This window comes from Crassostrea angulata, chromosome 7 (genome assembly GCF_025612915.1).
Source record: "Crassostrea angulata isolate pt1a10 chromosome 7, ASM2561291v2, whole genome shotgun sequence".
Lineage (NCBI taxonomy): Eukaryota > Metazoa > Mollusca > Bivalvia > Ostreida > Ostreidae > Magallana > Magallana angulata.
The window spans coordinates 17,592,571-17,620,376 of NC_069117.1; the positions used below are offsets into that span (position 1 = coordinate 17,592,571).

The following is a 27,806-nucleotide window of genomic DNA, read 5'->3' on the forward strand; positions in this document are numbered from 1 at the left end:
CAAAAGCAAGAAGACTTGGTCTACTTTACAGATTTATTTCATCAGATACATGAAAAATTAACATAGATGACAATGAAATAGCAAAGATTACACTGAAAAAGATTCTTTTTCTTAAAAAATGTACAACAGGTTCATTTTGAGGTAGATAAATAGGTCTTACAATTGTAAATCCTGACCATCTGTTAAAAGTTGTGTTGCAGTCAACAATTCTGCAAACAAACTTGTCTGCATCTTCATATCATGCTATGCATTCCTTAACGTACAACACATTTTCTTAAATATATGAAACAATAGTAATTCTTGTATTACAATTTTATTGTAAATTTAAAAAAAATCGTTTAGTTATACTTCAGAAATTCATCAAGGATTTTCAACAGCAAGACTCCCATGATCAACTATGGCACCGGGTTTAAAAGTCTTCCAGTCTCAATGACTGGACATAAGCTGCATAAATAACGTAACAGAAAAATTCAGATGAGCATACAAACATATACATAGTACAATGTACAAACACACTCACAACAAATTTGCTACACAGAATTTTATGTACAGTAATACATTTATTTATATTTCTTAAAAATCAAATATCATTTCAAAATTTCTAATATGGGACGAATATTCTGGACTTTTTTGGTTTTATCTGCCATTTTGTTTTCAGTAAACACTAATATCAGGCATTAACCTTTACTTGGGAAGCGGGCACACTATATCAAAAATAGTCTACCCTCATTAAATTGCCAAATATTTCCTAATCTCTGTTGATAAAATAATGTCAGTCAAATAAATAAACCAGGGCCCAAAATTGTGTATATACGTATGTACAAAGTGTGAGGAAAGTGATTCTATGACAATCAATATGTTATGGATTATATAAATACAGCACTTATTTACATGCTTCATATACATTTTAAAACAATGATGTAAAATGATAAAATGAAATTTGAAAAAGAAAACAAAAGCTGAGGTAGAGCTCAAGCTCATTACAAATTACTGAAATGTACTAAAACAATCTATATTAATATGTACATACAACTTTCTTTTGCACTTGATTTAATATTTGTAAAAAGAAAAAAAAGTGACCACAGCTGTCTTAAAATTCTAAAATGCATCATGAAAAATATCTGATCCTGATATGAAATGTCCTTAGTGATATTGAAAATGAGGTAACAAACAATAGTCCGGCTGCATAATTATGATAAATCCCACTTCTGAGGTCAAATCTAATTGATATGAGCCCAAGTTCATGATGTCCAATAACCTTACCGGTGTGTACTTGTTACTAACAATGGATACTGAACAAAAAGAAGGGGTACTGGTCAAGGAATATTTGTGCTTATCATACTTCTCTTTCCTTAAAACTATTTAACCAAAAACAAAAGACATAGAAATGCCAAAAAGATGATCGACTTTTGGATATGAAAAAAAATTTACACAATGAACATTGAAAATAGCAAGGTCTATCCAATTATTTTCAATGCTAAAAAACCGGGATATAAATAATCTCACAACCATTTTGACTGAATCTGCTTAATTTCAAAAGATAAGACCAAATAAAATTAAGGATAACTAAATTAAATGAAGAGGTTCAAACGGTCATTTCCTACTAAAATACCATTAGTTTGCAAGGGCGTAAGGAAAAGTGAAAAAATACAATGCATATCTTATGTACTAATTCATTGAATAAAAATTGTATACTAAAATGAGTGCTTGAATAACAGCACACATTCCATAAACTGAGGTAGACATATCGACGACAAATCAAAATCATACTGAAAATACAGTGCAAAAAGACAGAAACAGACAGACAATACATTGTATGAGTTATCCGGTGCTATTCTGTTAAGAGTTGAAGCTACATGCAAATTTACCTATATGTAAGTTGACACATTGTAACATACAAAATATATGCTGCCTTTCAACAATAATGTTAACTGTTTAAACTTCAAAATCTTGTGAATGAATGAAACACTACTTCAATCTTCTGGTTCATCAAAAATGCTGTTTTCAAAACTTTTATGAAGTGAATAATATTGCTGCTTTAATCTGCCTAACACCGATTTTATTGGAGTTTTGTTTAACTTTTTTTAAGTATATAATTTGAACAAATAAAGTTTAGTATAACACTTATCTTGAAAAATAATATAAATCTAAAAGACCAACAAACATTAACATATAAAATGATAAAAATAAACAGAAAAAAAAATCTCCTTGCAAGATCAACTTGTCTTAAAGAAAATAAGATCGTCTCCTTTTATGGTTTAAACAGATCTATAGTCTATATAAAGATAGTAAATAAACCAATTTGTTTGAATACAATTATACAAATAATGTGCCACTATTTTTTTAAATATTCAATACACATGTACAATAATAGATTTTTCATGTGTGTTTATCCAACAACATAAACAGAAACAAATCATAATGCATTGATAAAAAGGTCACATAGCACTTAAATACCCAACAAACAAATTTTTATAAACAACAACAATACAACACCAACATCGTAAACAATTAAGATATGAATCTCTCTCTCTCTCTCTCTCTCTCTCTCTCTCTCTCTCTCTCTCCATTCCTTGCATGTTTCAATATTGAAACACAAATTTAAATTTCCTAAGTCTGCTTACATTTTTCATTTTAAAGCAAGAAGGTAAAATAAAAAACTTGAATAAAACAAAAAAAAAAAAAAAGGACAAAGACAGAGAAAAAAGATCTGCAGAATACAATACATAATGTACATTAAAATGATGCTCTTTTGAACATATTTTTATCCATCATTTACCAACAGAAAAAAAGATATGAGAGATAAATGTCCTATATTTCCTGACTACAAAAAAAGAAAAGAAAAGAAATTCACTGGAATCCTGGTGAGTTTGAAAATTCAAAGTAGCACTTTTTCCACATCTTACATAATGGGTGACCCCACCCTAGCACTAATCCATGTTCTTATGAAGGGAATATACACCAAGTACCTGCCACCAAAGACAAGCAGCTCTTTGATTTAGATCAATTCTTGGTTAGACATAGGTTTTATACATTCAAAATGATCACAGACAATTTCTCCATAGTACCTAATATTTCTAAATAAATATGAGTTTCCATGGTTACAGAACTACAATTGCTATGGTTACAGATTCTATCACTCTCACTGGTATTGATGGTGATTAATAGTTTGATATCAATGCAATCTTGTAATCAATTTATAACATATATATACACATGTATATACAGTACACATATATATGAATCAGAACAATCTATATACATTACAAAATAACCCATGTTATCTTATTAATGCTATACAATACCACACACTGTGCTAAAGCAAGCTTTACAGCAGCAAGAACTTTCCCTGTCCTATTAGTATATGTGTACATTGTGAGGTATTCAGTGCTTATATCAAGGAACTTGATGCCCTCTTTTGATCAAAATAGCATGCAAGACCAATGAATAAGTAAATAATCTTCTAAAGAATTTACAGGTAGGGTGGGGATATGGTGAAGATAAACTTTCCTCTTATTAAACCCCCCACCTCCAAAATAAATGTTTGAGAAAAATTCAACCCCCTAGGCAATTTTTCTTTAATTTTTATCTGCAAAGGCACAAAAGTCTCCCTGACCTATTGCATAAATAATGAGCTTCTGTGGGTATATAATGGGGGTATATAATTAATTTAAAAAGAAAGTCCAAGGAATTGGTGATTGCATTTTTAAGTACAAAAAGGGGTGTATAAACAAAACAAAACATTAGCTGATATACATAATTAAATATATTTGTCAGCTCCATCCTGAATAATTTGAATTAATAAATAGACTATCTTTAATAAGGGATACAAAGTATGTGGCACAAACTATAGGGTATGCAGAAAAAAACACAGCAATCAAATTATGCAGCCAACATAATACATTGAAATTTAAATTATTATGATAATAAATGGTCACTTAGACAGTTCTGTCAAGCCATTTATTTACAATCACTGTTTAAATACCCGTTTCACCAAATAGTGGTTATTTTCAATTCAATTTGTTAACTTGCTTTAGCACAATGGTCTTTTCTGAATAAAAAAAAAGCTTCTTCAGATAATTTTCACATGTAGAAACCTAAATAAACTTCCTCTACAATTTTACAACCATGATGGGCAAAATAGTCTTCAGAAGCTCACCCTTAAATGTGGCCAACCAAAATCGAGGCAGTAACCCTCCATAATTAAATACTACTATGTTACAGATCTAAGACGGAATTCAATAATTTCAACTCCCATAATAAATTTTGGCTGCCATTAGCCAACACAGCTTAGTGCTGCTAATATCCTGAGAGGACCCTTGATGTGGGCTGAATTCCACAGAAATGTACTGATCTTTGGTTAATGCTATGGTGCTGGCTTTTCTCTGTTTAAGCATACTTCATCCTTTTTCTATTGGCACACACAACCAGATTCCAGGATCAATGCCAGCTCAAAATGTGTCACATTTCACAAATCATTAAAGTTTGTATTGGTTTATAATATCATTCAGTAACACTCATAAATTGACAAAGGACAAAGGAATTAACTCCATGTACTGATTTCAACAAACAGCTTCTCCTTGGAATAACAATTTACATCACTAAAGCAGAAGTTCCCTCCCTTGGTACTTGAGTGTCGTCGACACAATACTAAGAGTTGATTTGAAGTGGTGCTGTGGACATTGGTGTTGATTCGCCACTACCATCCAACACAGCTCGAGATTGGACTGCATGCTTTATAGGTGCTACAAAATATGTAAAATCATTAAAATCCAAGTGTTTATTTAATTAAAAAAATGAATTCAACCCAAAATAACTGGGTTAACATAATGAAGTAATCTCGTCAGTTTAGAAAAGTGATGGAATTTGGTAGCATCAATAAACTTTTAATATATGTAGAGGACTTTATATAAATATATGAGATTTTAGTTGGGCATTAATGTATTTACTTCAATTCTATCTATTCATTCAGGCATTGTAAATTACAAATTGAATCAGGGATAACCAGAGACAGGTATAATTCTAGGATTTGTGAAGCCAGACCTGTATGAGTGTGAATGAACCAGAGAGCTGCCACCAATAGGACTCCGATGATGAATGCAGCGAAGGCGATTCCAATGACTGTCCCTGAGTCTAGACCCTCCACTATGACCGTTTGTCCAGAGGTTTTCTGGGAATCCTCATCCTTGGAGGTCTCACTTACTGGCTGCTGGTTCACGATGTGGACCTTAGGTACCTTAACTGAGGACCAGGAAACACCAATCAATTTTGAGTGGACCTCAGCTAGTTTGTTACTCACATCTTGTGTTATACATGTATATTGAGTATTATCTAAGAAACATGTTTTAATTTTCATTTCTATTCAGACATATCTTTGGAGAATTTAGTGGGGTATATGAATTCAGTTTTAATGTACCAAATAAAAAAATCTTAATAAACACGATAGAAAATTTCATACAATCTTAATGAACACTATAAAATTTCATACCCCTTTTGAGTACATGTATTAAACATTAAAATCTGTACAACGATAAAAGTTGCCATTAAGTTCTGAATCTTACTAATAGTTGAATTGGCATTGTAATTTTCTGTGTCCTCTGGCTCAGACTTGGAGTCAGTGGCATAGAGTGGACCTAGAGTGATCTCCTTCAGCATGGCTATAGGGCTGTCATTGTCACAGAGTTTGCTCTCCTCCACACACTGCAGGGAACATTGCACAATCATCAGCAAGGAATCAGCACCAGGACTCATTATCATTATAGTATAATAACAATCGCAAAATAATTGTTTAAAATTTTTGCCATTCAGAAGATATAAAAGCAGATAATTTTACAAAACTCATCATCAAGGAATCAGTACCAGAATTCTTAATTATTTAATTCAATACCAATACATATTGCAAAATCTTTTTGCCTTTAAAAAAAAGAGAGAGAGGGACAGTTTGACAAAAATGCCTCTGGGCCTTTACAGTCATCTGAGAGTAATCAGGCATTTGTTTGATCCATAAAATGGCACTTACTGTAATTCATTAATCAATTCTGCCCAGAGCAATATGCAATAGATGTTCAAGCATAAATATGTATTGTAATAGAAGATCTAAAAAGTATTCATAACATCTGCATACTGTATATCAAAAAAATATTAATGACTTGATATTTCATTTAATTAGGGTATCCAACATGGTAGTTCTCGAACAATTTCTTGATATCTATTAGTGGAGTCATGGTATCATATTAGTTTGACCTTTAGTTGCTGTTAAGTCAGTCTAATGGCTTACCATTGGAATGCCTTTGTTGCTCTCTTTTGGCCAGTTCTGACAGGTGCTCAACTGACAAATCAGGTAGCTGAAGGGTGTGGCATTGCTCAGCAGGAAACTGAATCTCTCATACTGTGTCACACTTCTCAAGACCCCATACTGGTGCCGAACATTAGCATCCTTTATGCAACTACAGAATAACAACAAATTCAACTGTGGTGCGTTTGAGTTGCATTTCTTACATTTCTATCAAAATTTGCCTATTCATCTTAGTTAAGAAACTTTTCTTAATTGTGTTAAGTGGGTCAAACACACAATATCTGCATGAAAAAAATGTGACTTACCCATCCCTGATAAGCCAGTGAATGGGTGCATCATCACTGTGAAAAATCCAGCAGTTCTGTATCACCACACGCAATGACTGGTCTAAAATCAACATTTCTGAATGTAAATAATTTTCTCTCACATTTCAATCAATAATACAGCTGCATAGGAATTAATCACATGTACCTGTAGCTTACTTTATAACAATATCTATGTATTATGAACTTCTAAAATGAATTTTTTAAAATTCTATTCACAACACATCTAAATAAAAACATAAACAGTTCTTAATGCACAAAACAAGCACCTGCTTCAATGCTGGCTTTGACATACACCCTGCTGTTGGCTGGCAGAGCCAGGGGGAAGGTGTGTAGGGGGTCAGTGTAATGGGAGGACCGGTAGAGGACCATGCTGTAGTGGATGTCAGAGGATGGGTCCCAGTGGCTGATGTTCCTGGGCTTGCTGGTTGTGGTCGACACCTACACATACAAAAATCAATTAATTTACTTCAGTTAAACCAGCTCTTTAGAAGTACATGCGTACCTTCATACAACTTAACAATTATGCCAGTCTTTTCTATCTTATAAAAAACCCCTCTCTTTTTTTTAATACTACTGTAAACCAAATATTTTTTTCTCTCAAAAATTCTTGCCATTTTATTTGTTTATGATTAAAAGGCTGGGTTTTGAAATTCTTTTCTTTCTTTTTTTTTTACCATGAACCACTCCATAACTGGTAAGTTGCTAAATAATATCATTGCAAATAAATTTAAATTACAGGTAAAGTACCATTTCTCCAATATACATACTGTTTCTTCTTCTCTTTTCCTAGGCACTGTGCAGTGGATAGGAATCTCGATTCTGTCTGGTGACTGGTTCAAATCCTCATCATCAATGTATGTACCATCCATGGCTGATACCCCAGACCCCTCTTCTCCTAAGTCCTCCTCTCCTTCATCCACTTCATTAATTCCCATTCCACTTGGCTGGTCATAAAGGTCAGTGTCCACCTCCTCTTTGTGGATGACAATCTACAAGAAAATGAACTTCTGGGTAACTACACTCGAATACAGGTTTTTTAACTGTTGTTATGATCTCCAACTAACTTAATACCCATTCCCAATACACCCCCCTTTCTTTTTTTACCTAATATTCACAACTAAAACACCTAGCAAAACCCCTCCATGTCATATTTTCAGTGTAGAAAGTTTAGAAGTTCTTATAGACATTCACAAGTAATTGACACTCATTTGAATCAAAGATAATTATCAGCAATTACTATACTCTTCTGTGTTCAACATCCTAAGGGAATTAAAGAAAAACGTTACCATGGTGAGGTTCACACAAAAAATCAGAGCCCTTTGTGCACTTACTGCATTGGAGTAGTGAGTCTGGGTTCCTTTGTGATTGATAACTGTCTTGCACATCTCTGGTGCTGTTGCAATGATCAGCTCTTTCTTATATACTTCCCCAAGACAGCCTTTGTCCAACAATGTGATCTGTTTCCAGGACAGGTTAAAAATCTACAGCACAAACAAACAAGTCCTTCACATTGTATCTCAAATATACTTACTGGCACAGTATGAACGGAATTTTTTTTATAGATATCTGAGGAACTAGAAATACTTTAGCTTACATGTATATCATGATTAAACTATAAAAATAGATACCTTCATGACAGACTTTTTCATGTGTATTATAATTTGCCCCTTTTCCCCACACTCTGTGTGCAATACCCTTTTAATTACATTCTTTGTGTATGCTCGAACTGAGAATGGGTCAATGTGGGTAGGATTTGCTTTTGGAGAATTACTACCTGCTGAAAAAAACCCCAACAATATGCTTTAAAATAAAACACACAAGAAACACATTAGGTAGAAGAGTCTACAGATCTATCCATAATGAGTTAAAATTTAAAATCTAATGAACTATACAAATAACAACAGATAATACTTGACTGACTTTCAAAAGGTCAATTTATCATAAATAAGTTATATAGAAAAAGGAAACAAAATTTCAATTCTGCTTATATATCTTCTGATAGAACATTGGGCATCTAAATCTTATTTTCTAAAACATTCTTTTTTTCTTACCTGTATCAGGTAAAACGAGTTTGATTTTGTTGGCCAGGTTGATCTTTGTGTACATGGCTACTGGCCCCAGATAATCCTCTACCCAACGAATAAGTCCTTGGTCTGTGGCCAGAATCTCATCTCTCCGCACGTTTACAGGGTCCATCCGTATCCGCATCATGTCCACATAACTATTGGCCTAGAATGAAAAAAGTTTTTAAAATCACTAATTCATGCTTATCAAATTACATGTCTATTTAATTGATGACAAGAAAGGTTTTTCAAACACAACATAAAAAAGAGCAAAGTCAATTTTACATTGGTAACTTATAAACTGGGGTGTTACATAACATCAGACTACTACCGGTACATGTAGATCCATAAATTCTAAACTTTGAAGTTAATCATGATCATACATTTTAACCATTAAAATTTGTTAATGTGAGATTAAAATAAAATAGAAACTACTCAAAAACAGCTCTGTATTATAACTGGCACAATTAAACCAGAGCACAATCGGGTGAACAAAATGGTCAATGACACAATTAACATGTAGAGACTAGATAATTTTAGCAATTGTAACGTTTTGTAAATTACATGTAAATAGAACTGTCTTCCCCTCATCTTCCTCTTACTGGTTTGTAAATGCAATGCTGACCTTAGTCAAATAACGTAAAGTGCAGAGACAAATATGTCATCCTTGAGTCACAAGTAACACAGTTTCTGATGTTTCCTTTTAATAATGCTATTGTTCAAGCTAATAAAAACTTTATCCTTTATGTCAAAAATGTGAATGTAATAACTACTGCAAATCTAATAAACTGACTTTTCAAACAAATTACAATAATTATTATTGCATTTCTAACTTTTGACGTTGGCAAGTTTTGTTGTTGTTATTTTCGGAAGCAAAAGCATTCTAACTGACAATTTTCAATGCTTTTATCAAAATTTCACATTGCTTAAAAATATTATTAATTTTCACCTTATGATAAAATATTTCCTAAGTTATATTTACACAATTATTTTCTTACAGTTAAAGAAATTCTGAACTTATAGACTGTATTCAGAAACATGTACATGTTAGTATTTAAAGTACTGACCACAATATCAATGTATCCCTGGAGTTTGTGGGTGGACACTCTCCAGTTGACATGGTCTGGTGATTTCAGGACTAGCCAGAAATCTTTCTGAACCCTCTTCTTGGACATGCTTCTTATATCCAGGTGAGCTTCAATGGCTGCTGTATTGTTCACAATATTGCTCACCTGTTCCACCTCTATGATATATGCCACCCTGTTTTGAAACAACCAATAAGATGTTACATTTCTTTCCTTTAATCTTTTAATCAACTTTTACCTTTTGAAGTCAACTGTTTCAAAGGTTATTCTAAATAATATATTTTTTTAAATTTCAATGAATTAATGCATAAGTTTGATAGCAAAATGGAACCTATGCTAAAAAATGTTACAAAGATTAACCTCATTGTGACAAAATGGGATGCATGTCATATGTTTCAAGGAGAAAATGTATTTGATGTGCTTTAGTTTTCCTCTGCATCAAGGCATACCTATTTCATTTAGCTCAAGGCAAGACACAACAATGATAAAACAAACTAATGAGCCCCTTTATTGATTGTAGATTTGTTGATTGGAGAATCACAAAGCTTGAGAATCCAACACTAAGGCTTTAGTCCGTGATAACTATTAATCTCTAGGAGTGTACCTTTATTTGGCCTACATCTACCTGATCTCTAACCTACTTGACATAATCGCTTCAATACATGAACAACTTTGTAAATGGCATTTAGCTCTTTGATCCCTGGTCAACTCATTGTGGCCACACATTCTAGAAATCAAATGACCAGTTGGAATTTTACCTGTGGCAATTAAATGTAGAGTTGATTTGTTTTCTTTACCTGGAGATATCCGTTTGTGGAACAATGCAACCAGAGGAGAGTTGGGGCTGTTCAAATTTTGCCATCACATTCAATTTCTGAGACGAGTTTTCTTGAATAACACAATCGCTAGCTGCATGTTTATCTGAAAAATCAAATACAATGGGAACATGTCATTGAATGTGAATGTTTCCTATGCTTTTCCCTAACAATGACAAATATCGTCTTTCTTACCAACAAACTTGTTAAAAAGATTTAAATTTGGAGGAGGCCAATTAGTAAGGTCAGTACTCGGAAAATATCCAAGGACACTCAGTGAATACCTAACATTATTTCAAGTCCAATCTAGTAAGGAAAGTGACATTAAATTATACACATGACATTATTCAGAGACAGATATAGCATAATACATAGCATATTTCTACAAGACGAGATTTCTATACAGCTGCCTCAGGATAAGAGAAATCTGCATCCTGACCTGTATATGTCACACCTAGTTATCAACAGGGGAGAAATTGAGATATGGGAGAAGTTTGGATGCCACATTTACTACCCAGGGATGTTTGGCTGCAATTTCAAGCTTAGTTTGCTGTGGTTTTTTAATCTTCCTTTCTGACAGAGATTTTGATAATCCCCAGGATTAAGTGCATTGTAAACATGTAAAAGTTAAGCTGGGGCACTCCCTCTTTTTATGTTCAGAGATAAATAATATCTTTTACCTTCAACACGCAAAAGAAAAATAAAGTTCCTAGCTTTATTCTCTTAAAAAAAAACACTTCAAGATTACAGTTTAGATGCAACAAGCTTCCATTTCCAAAGTTTAATGTGTTCAAGTTCATGGCAATGGTTGCAAACTTCTCTCTCAAGCTGTCTCCAGATTTTACCCTGTGTTTCACTTATCTACAGAGCAAGATTTATGAGCCATGTCACAAAATCTGGGAATACCCTAAACAGCAGCAGTTTTGTGGATTTCGATTGTAAATGGAAATGACATTGACTGGACACAAATAGCTGTTTGAATCATGGATCTACAACTCCACTATAGAAGATCAAAAACAAAACCACAGGGATTTATAAATATCCACATGTGAGGTCGCAAAAACAAAGAAATCTCAATGTAAAACACATGGCTGTAATTGAAATGGAGCTCTAAATCATTGTTAAATTTACCTCCTCAAATGACTGCACAGGTAGATGCAATAGATACAAAATATACTGGATTGTTTCTCTCTTACTTTTTAATTTTTTTTTTCAGTTTTCATCCACAAACATGTGATTAGATGCCATAACATAAAATCTAAAATTAGCTTATAATGTCTAGATAAATTGATGAGGTAAAAGTTGACATTTTTGTGGTAACTGAACAGGTAAACATACCTGTCAACCCTCGACAAAAGCACAAGCAGAAAAAGGTCACACTAAAAGCCCACTGGCCACTTTGGCCCTCAGTCAGGTTGAAGGAGCGATTATACACTGGGAGCAGGGGAGCACTTAGCACAAGTTCTATGCATCACAATATTCAACATTTCTATCACAAATTCTATGAATCACAATGTTCAACTTTTCTATGACAAATCCTATATTGCATCGCAATGTTCAACAAATTATGACAAACTCTATGCATCACAGTGTCCAACATTTCTATGACAAATTCTCTGCATCACAAGAACAATAAAATGCAGTGGATTTGTCAAAAACACATAAGTGCTGACAAAACTTTGAAAGTTATATGTGTGCGGAAAATCTCCCTGGTTTATGGATATTAATGGCATGTTATTCATGACTTATTTAAGATCATTTCCTTCTTTATAAATCATGTACCAATTCTTTAACTGACTTCAACAAATACTTTAAGTTTGATTAACCCTGTACAAGTTATCAAAACGTCATTGTGAAAATATCATGCACATCTTTTTATCATGAATTAAAAGTATACATAAAATTGAAGGAAAGTTTCTTGGAACTGGTCTCAACAAATTCATGTCTACAGGCAGACAAACAGACACAAAAATGGTGATTCCAACCCCCAAACCCTTAAAATTTTGCCTGGAGTATAATTATGTCTTTTCAAATATAAATAAAACATTTTTTTACACCATTTCCGGCAGGAAATTGCACACTGAGAGAATCAGGTTAAAACATACACATTTAATTAGCTTCAGAGAAAAACCCGATAAATCACCTATTTTGTGAGTTAAAATTATACATCTAAGTACTAAAAGGCAATATAAGCCATAAAAAGATTCAAATGAATTTGACCTCCTCTGGAATACATCTTGTCTTCCTTTAAATGTGGTTAGATGATACAAACAGACAGTATATCAAGTCTCAGTCACTCTCATATGCAAATCTGAAGTCTTTTAGGCTTCTAAAATGTCTTTAGACCAGTCCATAACCAACAACTGCTATTTTCTTTTTTATCTGTTTCTCTAAGCAAGCCACCTACATGGCATTAATTTATAAAATATTAATTTGTATGTGTTTTTGTTACTTGCATTGCATAAGAAGTCTCCTTGTCAATGATATCCATTTGTCTCGGATTAAAAAAAAAATGTTTGGCTTCTTTTATTCTTTGTTGGATATATTGCATTTCAACAATAACTTTTAAGGACAATTAGACTGTTGCATAAAAGAAATGGATCAAAGTTTTCTGAAATGTTTAATTTCCAGAGAATCATTACAACCCATATATTCAATGCCTTTAAATATTGAAAGATTGGAATTCTTCCCTCCTCCAATAACTCGCGTCCACATTGTCATCACAACAATGAATAAAACTGTTTTCATTCCATACATTTCTCTTCTTGTATTATAAAAAGAAAAAATTCTTTCAAACCCTCTTCAATCATTTTACTTTCAATAGATGGCATTTCTGTATTGAAATATCAGCTAAATATAAATACAAGTAGTAATAAAGCTGTAAAGTTTTCTAGTTTCTGTAGATTGAAAATTATGTTGCGCATTACAACATTTAGGTTGAGAAGTCACATTTTTCGATACAAATGTTTGTATCCCTCCAGTATTTAAATGGCAATGTTTGAACCTTAATACACTTTGATGGCTAATGTCAATAATGTATAGTAGTGATATGTACTATTAAGATTTCTCACTATTTACATTGGCCCAACCATGGCCTTGAGTTAAACGCTCCCAATATCTTACAAAGCCCTGTGATATTTATCTTTGCCATCTTCTACTTTATGGGTTGCCATCCGATTTAAATGGATTTATTTCAGTTCATTGTTTAAACGTCAAGTATTCTTCGATCTGAACACAGAAACTTGATCACAACAAACTAAATGATGATAACCGTCCTGCACATTATTCTGTCATACCCTACCATGGATAAAACCTAATGACGACATTCAATAAATCTAAAACCTGCCACTTTTATGACTATCAAAATATAATAAATGATGACAATTCAATATAGAAAGCAGCAAGGGGGTTAGTGTTTAGTTCTAACTTCTGAACTTAATACAAAAATGTCAATGAACCAAGACTGTTCATTTATGCTGAGTCTCAAATACGCAGCCAGCAATTTGGAGTAAAATCAATAGGCAATTATGTGACATCTGCAAATAGTTCTGCTGGACCAAATGACAAATTTCTGGAGCATTTTACACAAAGAATACGAGTAATGGATCAATTAACACTCTATCTAGGGCAGAAAAACGAGAGGTTCCATTTTAACCATACTCTTTTAGCTACCAGATACTCCGATATAAAGCATCACAAATCTCTTTTCTATAAATATTGGACACTAAAGTGACAAGTTTATGTAAATGTACCATAGTTTAATGCTTAATCTCAATGATACTATAAAGATTGACTTTTTTTGTGCACCACACAAACACAAAGACATTATACTGAGTAACTACAATATTCTTTATTTGACAAATGGATAAACAAGTAATTTTTGTAAACCCTATTATGTTTGCCATTAACCCAACCTCTATCTAGACAATCACAGGACAGCATCATTCTTGATCCTTTGTGATCATCGTGGACTTGGTTACTGTAACAACCCCCCCCCCCCCCCCCCAACCTAATTCACTTTTGCAATCCCCCCCCCCCCCAAAAAAAAATACTACAAAATAAATAAAAATAAGCCTAATTCATTTTGACTGTGTCTAGTTGACCAAAAACCAAAGAATGTTTCATTTTCTGTGTCTGATCTTAGCTTTGTCCTATTCATCATCAATGAACATCATGATGCTCTGTTTAGTGAACTAGGGTGTCACCAAGTTGATCTCATCTCTAGTGCATCTTGTCCCCCTTTTTTCATTTCTTATGTAACTTATCCTCAACTGCACAACTGCAATTGATCTACCACCTCATCCATTGTAACCCCAAAATCCATTGTGCCCTCCTTGTTTCTCATGTAAAAGTAACCTTGTCTCTATATGTATCAACCTCCTCAACAAGTACAAACACCCAACAGTACCTAAACTCTTTTCCCCTACTCTAGGAAGAGAGCTGTCATCTAGTACATGAAGATGTTACTAGGTTCCTTCCTCTACTCCGCCTGTTTTTGTAATCTTACCCAGTCCAACATTGAGCGTCATCTGATTCCCTCTCTTCAGCTCCGTGTAGGAGGTTATGACTTCGTATTCATTTTTCACCCATGACATTAGAGTCTGGGTGTCCTGAGGCATCATGCTTTTTCTCACTCGTTTATTCTCACTGCCTGTGACAAGTCGAATGGTTGAATATGATGGAATCTAAAATGAGATATAAAAATAAGAACCTTAATACAAAATCTAATAAAACCTGACACTGTTCCCTAATGATTCTTCCATTCACGCAATCATGAGTTTTGTGAACTCAATGAAAATTCCTATTAATATGGTGCAAGCTATCTCCTATCAGAGAAATAATTATCAGGTACTGGAGTACAATTGTAATTTGTTTTGATGCATGATGTAATAGTCCAGAGGAAACTAAGTAAAAGATAACTACCACAAAAAGATGCTTCTTCTTTGATGCTAGGGTAATATCCGTTCGAATCTTCCACCTTACTGGCTGTCGTGAGTTCAATACGTAAACGAAGGGTTCCAAATAGGCTACAAAACAGAGAGAAAAAAACATCATCATAAAAGATTCTCTTCACAAATTATTCATAAATTGTTTTGTTATCGTGAGTTCTATCGATAAAATTGTAAATGTCGATCTGATGTAAAATTGTACTCTAGAGTGACACTTTAGTGCAGTTTTCAAAACCAAATGTGCCTCATTAAGAAACGAATTCCCTCTGTGCTCAAAGTTCTCAATGATGTTATTGTCAATTCAAATGGGCACAGCATATTTTCTTTGGTCTAAAAATATTTCCTTTTGCGATCATTTTACACTTTTTGTTGTTATCAGATCTACATACATAATAGCTTTTAACCACTGGTGCCATTAATACAACAAGTTCTCTTAATGACCTGATTTACAAGATTCAAATACTTGTAACAAATGTTGCTCGGAGTGGATAATAACAACAGAAGGACAGCAAACCCAAATACAGTACCGGTACATGAAATTAATCAAAGGAGCACAAATCAATTAGCGATGGCATAAATGCTGGATGTAACTAATGAATTTATCACCTCTTTGAATTCACGTTTTGGATTGAATGTACAGAAACTAGACTAAGGTCAACAGAGAATCATCAATAGTACATCAGTATGCAGGTAATTGGTCATGTAACGATGATATGAAATTCATGGTAAAAATTTGACATCTTGTATGCCACACTAAAGTGAAGGGGTAAAGGGATTGGGTTGGGTTTTAAATCATCAACGTTACAAAACTGATGCAGCTACCCCCCCCCCCCCCACCCCTCTTTCCTCCCCAGTCCCCTGTCCTTGGCCTAACACTCCCATAGGATTCTACATTCAGATTGATCAAATGGCAAAGCAGCACTACTAGTGAATTCCATTGTTTTTGAATAGCATTGATTTTCTAAATATGGAAGCAAATGACAATAACTTTAGTACACAGATGGGAAAAATGGCTTCTTAGTAAAAGCATCAGAAACTAATTGCAGTAAAAGTCAATTGGAAAAAGAATACAAGTAATAAGTGAATGTCCTATATCATATCACATTACTCATATAAGACAAAAATACATAAATCCACAGATAAAAATCATGCAGAATTGGGTACCGGGGTAAAACTGAAAACCTGTGCTATTCGATCAAATCACCCAATCTAATCTGTATAGTCTTGATGATTTGCAGGTTTTTTTTAATATTTCAATTATCAGGCTTTACAGGTGAGAATACTCAGTACTTCCCCAACATGCTTAGTTTTGTAATAAAAACATCAAGTCAACATTTCTTTAGTTTTTGTAAACAACTCTAAAATCAATCTACGAATAACAATTGAAAAAAATACCACATAAAAGGCAAATGATAATGAAATATGTTAAAAATGTGGGAAATAAAATTCTGAGAATAAATTTTATGACGCATGTCTATATTTAATTATACATCAATCACTTTCAAATGGGGAAAATAGTTTCATCACAATAGATGGCTCTTTTCAAATAAGATTAATATTTTCATGGATTGTTTATTTTTAGTGTACCATCATGGTTGTAGATTTTCCTGATACACAAACGGAAATGGCTAATATGCTATTGTAACTTTCCAATGCTTCGTGTGACTAAGGAGATTAATATAGGTATCAACATATTTTAGGTCTTTATTCAAACCATAGTTCAAGTCTATTTTTGAAATATGTTTTGATTGTAATCGGCTTCCTCAATTAAATTTCTATATCAGCATTGGCTTAGGACGTTAGCCTTTTGACCTTTAAAAAGTTACTTGGAAGCTTATTACCACTCTTCAATTTAATAAATGTCACACAAAAGAAAAACATCAGAGGTATTTGTGTAGCCATCAAGTTTAATCTTCAAATACTAGGCTTTTGTTTTTTAACATTATGCAAAACTATTTTTCTTTGTGCAAATAAAATCCCTTCAAGCTATGCATATATACAGCGAACCTGTCAAGTTTAGGGGCCCAAGAGACGGCTTACACAGAGGAAAGCATAAACTCTATAATACTTATGAGTCAATCCATATTTTAAAAAACTTCAACCACAATCTTTTAATGACAGGGTGACAATGTACGGTCAAGTCTATCATAATTAGTTTTTCAGAATAGCTTTAAGCATGCAGTTTGTCGAGCCATCATCTTGAGATTAGATAGACTTGGTATTCAACTGCTAAATCACTTGCATGACAGATTAATTTTAACCATCTACTGGAATTTATTGATATCAAAATAATAAAATTATATGCTACATAAATGTACCCTGTTAGTTTTTTCAGTAAGATTCAGATTTGTTTTCTTGTAATCCAAGGGCAAGGGTGGGAGAGAGCTAGGTTTTCATATGTGTGTTAAGTCCTTGATATTGTTCCAATAATATGAAATCTTGTACATCTACAAGTAGGAACGGGCATCTTTAGAGCACACTGTCATAATAAGAATGCATGCATGATATCTTATTTAATATAGTGTCCCTTTTTTTTCAAACACGCATTCTAGTATTTTGCTTTATCTATATTTGATGCTTTGCCAAGAGATCTAGTAAAAGCAGCCAAAGTTCAGGCTATCATATTAGACCATCTGTTGAACTTATGGGAGTATTTGGCAAAAGTTCCTGATTGCTAAGCCATTTATAACTATAACACTTCAGAAAATATATACTAACAATTAAAAGGCCAGATTGTAAATATGATCAACTGATTGCAACACAACAATTACAACACCAAAAATTACAGAGATCCAGCAATTGTAATACATGTAAATTGTAACAGTAGAGTCCTGTAAACATTCAATCACACAACACAGACACAGCAAGATAGTAACGACAACAAATACACTGGACTGGAATGTAAAGTCATAGTTTTTCATACTCAATATGAATATGCAATAAATGAGACAATAGATCATTACAGGCAAAATATGACATACAGTTATACAACATCTGTCAATCTTGGGGCAAGTAAAAATAAGCCTGGACATACAAGAGAGCATGTTACTGTTACGTTCTTATCCATAGTTCATGGAACCATGAACATATTAATTTCCTTGGGAAATACTGTAGTTGCTGTCTCACAGGGCAACAAGTAGGTAATGGTATATACAATGTACTAGTCCCCAATCCCAGAAAATTAAAAGTTAATTAATAAACTACATTTAACAGGTAAAATGATTCCTAAATATACCATGAAAGCCTGAAGTTCTATCAATGTTTTATTGCAACAACATTATTTCATCTCTTATCTTTTCCCTGACAATTTATCCCTCATGAACATACCGGTATGTTACATGTAGTTCAAATTTCAGATGCCTGTAAAAGATTTGGTTTAAAAAAACCCAATTAAGTAACTATGAGTCTTTAATGAATAACTGTATACTATAAATAAGTCCATGGGGAGGATCAGGATAAATTTCTTGTTGTTAAGCTTCTCAAAACATTAACTGATGACTTTGTTAGAGAAAGAATTAATTTTCTCAAATTATTATTGTCAACATTTTACCATTCTACTTAAGGATTGGTTCTACTTTGTGATTTTTATCGTTTATTATCATGACTTCAATCAGCTTAATAAAGTAAAAAAAGAAATGGGAAAGGAATAGTGTTAGAACAGCTGCTGGTGTTATTTAAAATCATGGTGTATAATTTTTCGCATTACCATGACTTCTGTTATTTTCATCTGAGTCACAAACAAGAAAAAACAAACATTCATAAAACTTCATTGAATAAAAAAGAGACACCTAAGCCCTCAAATATTTTTTACCCATCTCTTTATGAAACACTTCCAATATTAGAACATAAAAATGTGAACCAAAATCGTCTACACTATAAATAAATTGTAATCCTTCACAGGGCTGAGTTGTTGTAATTGTAACTTAACACACACTGGGAACATCTGTAAACTGGAGGGGGGGGGGGGGGGGGGGGAGGGGTCTAAAAGCTATGTGCCCAAGGTTTCACATAAGAATTCATGTTCCCATGAAATTTTCAACAGAGTTAATCTCAAGTTCAATTTCGTTGTGAACAATATATATAAGAACATACCGGTATAGTTTAGAACTTGAAGAGTTATTTTGTCTAAGGTACATAATGAATAACTGCATTATTTAATGTTATGAACTATAAAATCTTGTTGGATCTATACAAAATTCATTTTTCCAAGCCCATTATGAATCAGAAGATAGGGCCCAGCACACGATCCACTACAGTCTTTTCTACAGCTACAAAGCAATGACCCTATGAGGGTTTTTCATACTTGCATGGTCTTGGAATTTTTTTGATGTTGTTTACTTTTTTAAATCCGATCTATTTTAATCATGTTCAATTGAATAAAACAGTCTTTGTTCTACATCTACATAAACTTTTAAAAGTATTCAATTTCTTATTGTAAAGACAAATGTTTTAATTAAAGAACAGTTATTGCAGTATATGAATTAAGTGACAAAAATGGATGATGGTAACTAATTTTTGTTATAAAATATTGTTAATTGAAAAGGTTTGGGGCTTTTTTTACCATCAATATGATGGGTTAGCCATCTGATGTATTCATAAATTCAACCTGACTGATTTCACAGAACTTTATCTTGCCACTAAAAGGACTTCTGCACCTTGGTGCATTTGTGCAATATGCATTACATGCATTAAATGCATTGCCTCTCCATTACCACAGACTAAGATAACACACAAGACAACAATTCAAAAACATTGCTGCTCACCTCTCTCTTCATTTCGTGATTTGATCAACAAGTTAACTTCTGCCAAGTCGTTCCTGAACACTGGGCCTGCATTCAGAAGGTTGATGACGTGAACCTCTGCCGTGCTGTTCGTTGTGGCGTTACTACTACATCCCTTGCCCTGTATGATCGTATCATAGTAGGCCGAGATGTACTGAGTGGTCATGGGAAATGCAATTCTACAGGGTTGTGAACCAGCAAAGCCTGCAAATACACAAAAATTAGAAGTGTTAATTAAAATATTATCAGGTTTGAATATTCAAAGTACAAGCATTTATCAATTAGCTAGTCAATTCTTACTCATCTATTGTACTTGAATGGTTGTATCATTTAGAATTCAGTCCATGGTTATATTATATGATTTCTAAATATTGATACATCTTCAAATATATGGATACATATTAAAGCACCCAATGGAACAAATCTCTGAGTGTTAAGCAGACTCCCATAGAAAATCTCATTTCAATATCAGTTGAGAAAAGAGAAGATGTTAATTGTATCCTGTCTTTAATTGTTTAAGCTAAATCTGTCTCATTCTAATACTCAAAGATAAATCATTTTGTATGTAATTCGCCCAACACATTACATACTTTACAATTACATTAATGCATAGGTGTTGTTTATTCTGAACCAATGAACATGCCCTACATAGGAACTGTACATTTGTCAATTCTGTTAAATTTCTTATATCCTTGTCAAGGATTACGGTGATTTACTTCACACTAAAAAAAAATTCATTCATTATATAAAACTGCTGGGGTTTTTTCACAAGTGATATTTAAAGCATGAACAAGCAAAAATGTCTTTGAACATCCAGAAATCTTCTATGTGTGATTGCTAAAAAGATCAACTTGAAAGTTTCTGAAGCTCTAAGGGGCCCAATTAACTTCATTGTTAATTCATTTGCGGTATTAAAATTTGATTGACTAAATCTCTTGCAAGTTGAGAGAATGAAAATAAATCAACCATCAATTCCAAGCCCACAAGATACAAACATCTAAAAACTTGTAAAAATTTAAAAGTTTAAACCTTAATTGCACATCTTAAGTGCAATAGAATTCATAAAAAAGCATTGTGCATCAAATAAAATAGCATAGGTAATTTTGGCTACAAGACTCCGAGCGCTTTATCACAGCAAAACTTAAAAATATGTTTAAACAAATCTGGCTTCAAAAATCAATAAACACCATCACTGAGTACCATACATATAGTTTTCTCTTTTCCAAAAAGTGAACAGACAATTGGTAATATACTTAAATCCACTATAATATACCTAATAACTTGCACAGAAAATGCCCCACAAAAATATCCATAAAATGCATTCTTGTAAACTGAATAACTGATATTAATCCAACATCTTGAGATTTCCTCATTCTGATAAAATATACTTATACAGTGACTTTGCTGGTCACAGCTGTCAAATGTAATGAATATTCAATGACATACAATCATATTTCATTGTTAAGCAAGAGCCTGGTAAATGTTTTGTATAGAATTTGTATTACACTTTCAAATTGTTATAACTCGTCAAGCAAAGTGAACTTGCTTCAACTTCAAAATTGACTGCAGTTCCAAGATGATTTCATATACATTGGCTTCAAATACAGTCAAAATTCGTTATCTCAAACTAGATTGGACTGTTCAAAAACTTCGAGATGTCTGAGCATTCGAGATATCAAGGGTAAAATACTTAAAAAGTAAGTGGTTGGGACTCACAAATCTTCAACATATCCATTGTATTTGAGATATCAATGTTTGAGATATCGAAGTTTAACTGTACTATGATAGAAGATTTTAACAAATTTGTGATGTGTTTTCAAGAAAAAGGGCATTTCATTGCAGATCAAGATCCAAGGGTCCATTTGGTCCTTTTTCTGTACTGTTGTGGTATCATAATAACTATTTTGCATGACATTAATATTTACTTGTAGTGACTATTGAAACAAAAAAAATTCTATGGAGCATTACAATCAAATTAAAATTCATAAGTAAAACTTGCATTTAAATTTTGAAGAGGCAGAGAGGAATGGAATCAAGCTCAATGAATAAAGAATTAAAGAGGAAAATGCTTTGACTGTATGTGTTATAAAAATTAAAAGATCTTTCTTTTTGTTCAAACCAAAAATAAAAATACAATAGCTGAAAATACAAGTTTTTCTCCTTGAAAAAGTGTGTTGTACATGTTTCGTATGTACTAAGTAGATTTGGACTGTCAGTTATTTTTTTTAAGAGCAAAATGGAGACAGGATGGCTGAGAACAGACTCCAAAATAAAATGCCATAAAAAATTAGTACTTCAAAAACCAAATAATGTCGGTCAAAACAATAGCCAGAAATGACCTTAACTATTAAGAGCATCAGTACTGGTACAAGTATGGTACATACATGAATTATTAACTCCAAGACAGTTTGAAGAAGATATTTGCAGGCTTACATCCTTGCTGGCTGATTGACATGCACTTTATTTCATCAAATGATAAAAAGGTCCAATGCAATGATTAATCTACAAATGATGTTTCAAGAATTTGGAGGTAGTGGCATCTCTTTTGATTACCTCCAATTAATCAAGTACAACCTCTCTTTCTAAAGGAGAGCAGGCTTTAATGATGGAACAATAACAACAGGTGTTTACAGTTAGCTGTGACTCTCTATGAAATTCAACTGGTGAGCACAAGACAATGAAACAGAGACTGATTTGCAAACACGTGGAGCCGTGGAGGTAGGCTGCTTTAAGCTGTGTTGATATAGCTGGAGTCTCTGGGTGGTGCAGCTGCACTCAGTATGAAGATTATTAATCTGTAGCTATTTTCATCCAGAGCAAAAACTAAATGACAGTTCTAAAACCAAAGTGTTTATGCATCACTGCATGCAAATGGAAAAAAATACCCAGTGATATCATCTCTTCTTTTGACAATGATCAATAATACAACAGTACCTCAAACTACTGAAATAAATCTTAATCACCGTAGGGCATCTTTATGACTGTATTGTAGAATGACTTCACTTGCATTAACAGGGGCAGGAAAATATCAACAATATTCTGTGAATCTTTCAAAACCATTCTGTAATTCAATCTAATCCAAGTCCCACTGGAGCCTTTAACCCACAAAACCCCAGAGGTTTCTTCATAATCAAATATAATCTCACAAAGAATGAAAAAGAACATCTTTAATAGGTACATAAAAATCATCTACTGTTATGGAAGGTCAATTCTACCATAAGGAAAACCATTAGAGCCATCTCAAGCAGTCTATTTTATATCTTTTGTTTAATATAGGGAGGAAGAATCTAATTAACCCAAGCTTTTTATATCATGTGTTTTGTTATGTCCAATAATTGTAGGTTGCCAAAATCCCCAATTAATGATCCCCTATTTAATTTATTGCCAAACTGCTCTAGAGCATAAACCAAAGAGTATGCATGTATTAACCCATAATTGTTCGCCTCTACACTTTGATACTATAAATTCCTGCTATATCTTCGTGTTCAGCCAAAACGTTTTTCCTCTCTCTACAGCTTTGCGTTTTTGGTGTAAATAAACCCTTAGGAGGTGGATGTATAACGTGTACAACACGCTACTTGACCTTGACCTTGGAGGAATTGGTCTTTGATGTGGTAAGGTTGAGAAATAAACATGAGCTCTGCAGAACATAATATCCCAGAGTAGAAGATAAAGCTCAACATTACCCAGCTTCATCCCAATACCAAGACGTATACAACGCGTAATTAAAGCTGCACATGAAACATTGGGTTCAAATCAAAATCGGAGAGACTTAATTGCCACAGATAGGTTTTTTTTTCTTAACTGTATTGAGTCATCCTCTCTACACCTTTCAAGCATGTGTACCTTGTTACTGTGAAATTCAAGACTGTTACAATACGTAAACAAATCAATATCTATCAATACATGCACGTTAATACCTGCATCTACGTAAACAAAATGCTAAAAAGTTTGGAATCATTTTATCAAGCCTTACATTCGTTTTTGAATCTGTTGATCAGTTAATTTCATCTTGCTGAGGCCCACCTAAACCCCATTTGTCGGATCAATCTCCGAGATCAATATCCATGCATAGTAATCTTTCTTTGTGATATCTTTGTACAACCTTACAACAGCTCTTCCTCCTACACTTCTAAATCTATATAGTAATATCTTTCACTGCCAGGACGCAGAGTTTCCTTTTTCACCTATAATATTGTCATACTTATATATTGAAAAATTAAAGTTCTTTATTTAGAGAGGCAAAGGTGGCAGATGGAATCACGATCTAAAACATGTGTACCTGGGTTAAATCACAAAGAGCAGTACACAGAAATGAGGAATCATCCACCAACTGATCCATGTCTACACACAATACACAAAAACATTGACATTTAATACGATCATGAATTGTTTCCATCGGAAGAGTAGATGAAAAAATCTTCATATATCACAGGACCTTCATTGTGATCTATTTGTCTTAACTCTTACTTTTTGACTACCCGTATCTATAAAAATTCTGAAACTGTACACAGTGTAAAATTCATAAAAAATCAAATGTATTTCATATCAAAAGGGAGAGCGGTGGTAAGAAGTAAAAGACAGTAGGTCATAACAAGCCTTTCTATATATATATGCTATATTATCTAATAACTATCCTTTATGTAAAGTGTATCAAACATGTACAAGCTGCATGCATTAAGTAAGGAGATGCACGCATCAGTGCAATACAGATTGGCCTAATGATGCCTCTTGGATTGAGTCTGTTTTAAACCTACTTAACGTATGGTGTGCATAATGACTCCATATTATATTTATGCCTTAATTAATAAACAAGGTTATCCAATGATATTATCGGTATATTACTAAATGAACTATGTAACCTGATGTCACTACCAGGTGCTGAATTGGTGTCAAAAGGTGAAAGCCTAAATATAAGGTCTCTAATTCTAGATTTTTATTGATAATTAATAACAACTTCTGTGTCCAACAATACATTTGTTCAACCTTTGGCTAACACTATCAAAACAGAATTATACCAGTTTCAAAATAAGACAATAACAATTTCTTTCCCAACACCACTCTCATTCAGTTGGAATACATACACTGTGACGAAAACACTGTAAATAATCAAATACAAAATAAAAACTGTCATGATAATGGAAAAATCAATTAGTATTAACCCCTTGGTATTCTGAATATATTGTACACCAGTCATTGGCCTGTGATCGCATTCTTAGCTGGTACAAACAACAGCTAGAATTACCTCTCACCATTCTTTTCACCTGTCAGTGGCCGCATGATAAACAAAGTCTACTTAAATGAAGCTCTATTGATTATTTCCAATGTCTTTATCCCTTCTGAAAGGTTAGTCAACTGTTGTACCAATACTTAATACCTAAACATAAGTATTTACTTGACATGCATTCAGTTCAGAGGAGATTTTTACAGTAGGCATCTTTGATTGGGAATTATTCACAGCAACGTATGATAGGATCTTGCTATCAATAATTAGAAAATAAAATACCTCATGATTAACAGACATAAGTTAAGATCAGGCCTTTTGACTGCACGTACATGCATCTAGGAATAAGCATGGAACTAGGTATCTACCATTGTGTTTGGTTTTACTGCATATATGCATGTACATAACAGAACATTCATTTTTTTATATTTGCCATCAATTTCAATAATTAAATGTTATTAATTCTTGTAATAATAAAAATTGCTGTCCAATACACAAATGATTGTGCATAAGATTAATTAACCTCGGTATTATTGGTTGTCTACAACAACTGTAGATGTGTCACAATATATGGTAATATCTGTTGAAACAAAAAACAGTACATACTTTACTTCATATTATGTTCAAGAGATGATTAGACTGCCTTGTAATTGACCTTTTAAATGATTCATTCACTTATTTCTCTGAAGTTTATTCTATGCGTAAATCAGTTAGTCTTTTTTAAAATGACACAATTTCCTGCTGAATTATCACATCAAATCTATATCAAACATTTAAAAAATAAATTTAAATAGCACTATCAAATAGTGTTATAAGCTTAGACCAGCATCATGAGATATAAAAAGTATACATGTAAAAATGTACTAAATAATGTATTCTTGTCCATTTTTCTAGGTAAATCCCATATAAAGGTTTCTTTAGCACCATTGATTGAGATATGAAACTATAATAATTTGATACAATATTAATGCAAATGATAGTCTTTCTATTATTTACATGTACATGTACTTAACATCTAGCTGACTTAAAAACAAATGAACTTTATTACTTCCTATGCTTGATTCAATGTACAGTCTTGCTTTTTTGTAAAATTAAAATTTAATATGATCTTGTTTATACTGTTAAAAATCAAGTTATCCTAAATAATTTTTACAATAAATATAAATAACGCTAAAAAATATTTTAAAAAATCACATTAATAAATCATATGCAGCAAATCTTTTTTTTTTGGTGTATTGTTATTAAATGTAGAAAAATTTCCAACTACCAAACTGAGTGCTTTATATAAAATTTTCGTATCTTGATAAATTTAAAAGAAAAGCCGATCACAATAACAGAGATCTTTCACTATCTGGGCCACTAGAGATTAACCTCAGAATGATTCGAGGTCACAAAATTGAATAATCTTTTATTTCTGTTTCACCCTTTTGCCCGAGGGCACCATGACCTCAAGGCCATCTCACAATCTATAACTTTCACTTACCATTCCCTGCCTGAAGAACCAGGGACAGACATGCAGTCACGAAGAAAACTTCTGGGGGCAACATTACTAAGTTACGGCATGTGCCCCTCTGTTAGACCAGTAACACATTTAGCTGCCAATGCCGCGCTCTCCCCTCAGATGACCTAGATTATATCTACAAAGAAAAATGGCGATAGATCAAACATGTAAACAAATAAACTGCAAGCCCCATTTTCCGAGCACGTAGTTTAGTTTCTTTTCAAAGGAGTAAGTAGATGCCTTTAGGAATAAAATGTGATGAACTAGCGATATATCAGGTGGCAAATTAAGATGTTGTTATTGTTAATTGCTACTGTTTTGACAAAATTCTCTGTTTATAAGGCCAAGCCAGGTCACGCTTTTGCTGAAAATGGCCGACCAAATTATACAGGCAACGTTAATAATATTTACCAGGTTTCAACTCTGTTGTCACAAGATATCATTGTACAAATTTGAACTGATACATGTGCATGGCATACTTACATTAACAATCAATAAGGAAAATGAAGCCTTTAACATCCGTTAGGAATCTTATCTTCACATCAGATTGAAAATTAGGTCAATGCAGATGATTTCATCAATCACATAAAAATATACACAGTTATTGAACTCGACATCCTCTTTAAACACTAAATAAGACTGTAATAGATAAATAAAACTGTTTTACAAAGAATCGCACTTTTCTCACTCTTGTTTGTATCTCGTAAAGTATCGACCTTTTCCCACAAAAAACTCTACGCTGTAATTGACACAATTCCGTATAAGGA

At 33.1% G+C, this 27,806-nt stretch overlaps 1 protein-coding gene across 2 annotated transcripts; it reads right to left on the minus strand.

The window, feature by feature from the left end:
• Positions 1 to 19: 19 nt before the first annotated feature.
• LOC128191939 (transforming growth factor beta receptor type 3-like) lies at positions 20 to 27,806 on the minus strand. Of its 2 annotated transcripts, none has more exons than XM_052864313.1 (17): positions 27,523 to 27,806; positions 27,022 to 27,175; positions 20,297 to 20,518; positions 15,508 to 15,611; positions 15,092 to 15,269; positions 10,567 to 10,690; positions 9,752 to 9,944; positions 8,673 to 8,850; positions 8,250 to 8,395; positions 7,953 to 8,102; positions 7,389 to 7,610; positions 6,888 to 7,059; positions 6,601 to 6,682; positions 6,278 to 6,446; positions 5,562 to 5,700; positions 5,044 to 5,241; positions 20 to 4,745 (listed from the first exon to the last, which is right to left on the minus strand). In XM_052864313.1, exons 2-17 carry the CDS (start codon positions 27,083 to 27,085, stop codon positions 4,651 to 4,653), a joined length of 2,436 nt encoding a protein of 811 aa, XP_052720273.1. In that variant the 5' UTR covers positions 27,086 to 27,175; positions 27,523 to 27,806; the 3' UTR covers positions 20 to 4,650. The 2 variants fall into 2 exon arrangements, with proteins under 2 accessions (XP_052720273.1, XP_052720272.1); XM_052864312.1 differs by having other exon boundaries at positions 8,250 to 8,398.

Excerpts from the sequence above, each read along its gene's own strand:
- LOC128191939 (XM_052864312.1), bottom strand. The coding sequence starts at position 27,085 with ATGTTGCCCCCAGAAGTTTTCTTCGTGACTGCATGTCTGTCCCTGGTT. Across the intron at positions 8,399-8,672 it reads ACTCGTTTTACCTGATACAG|CAGGTAGTAATTCTCCAAAA; the intron begins GTAAGAAAAAAA and ends GGTTTTTTTCAG. Across the intron at positions 5,242-5,561 it reads CAATGCCAATTCAACTATTA|TTAAGGTACCTAAGGTCCAC; the intron begins GTAAGATTCAGA and ends CCTGGTCCTCAG.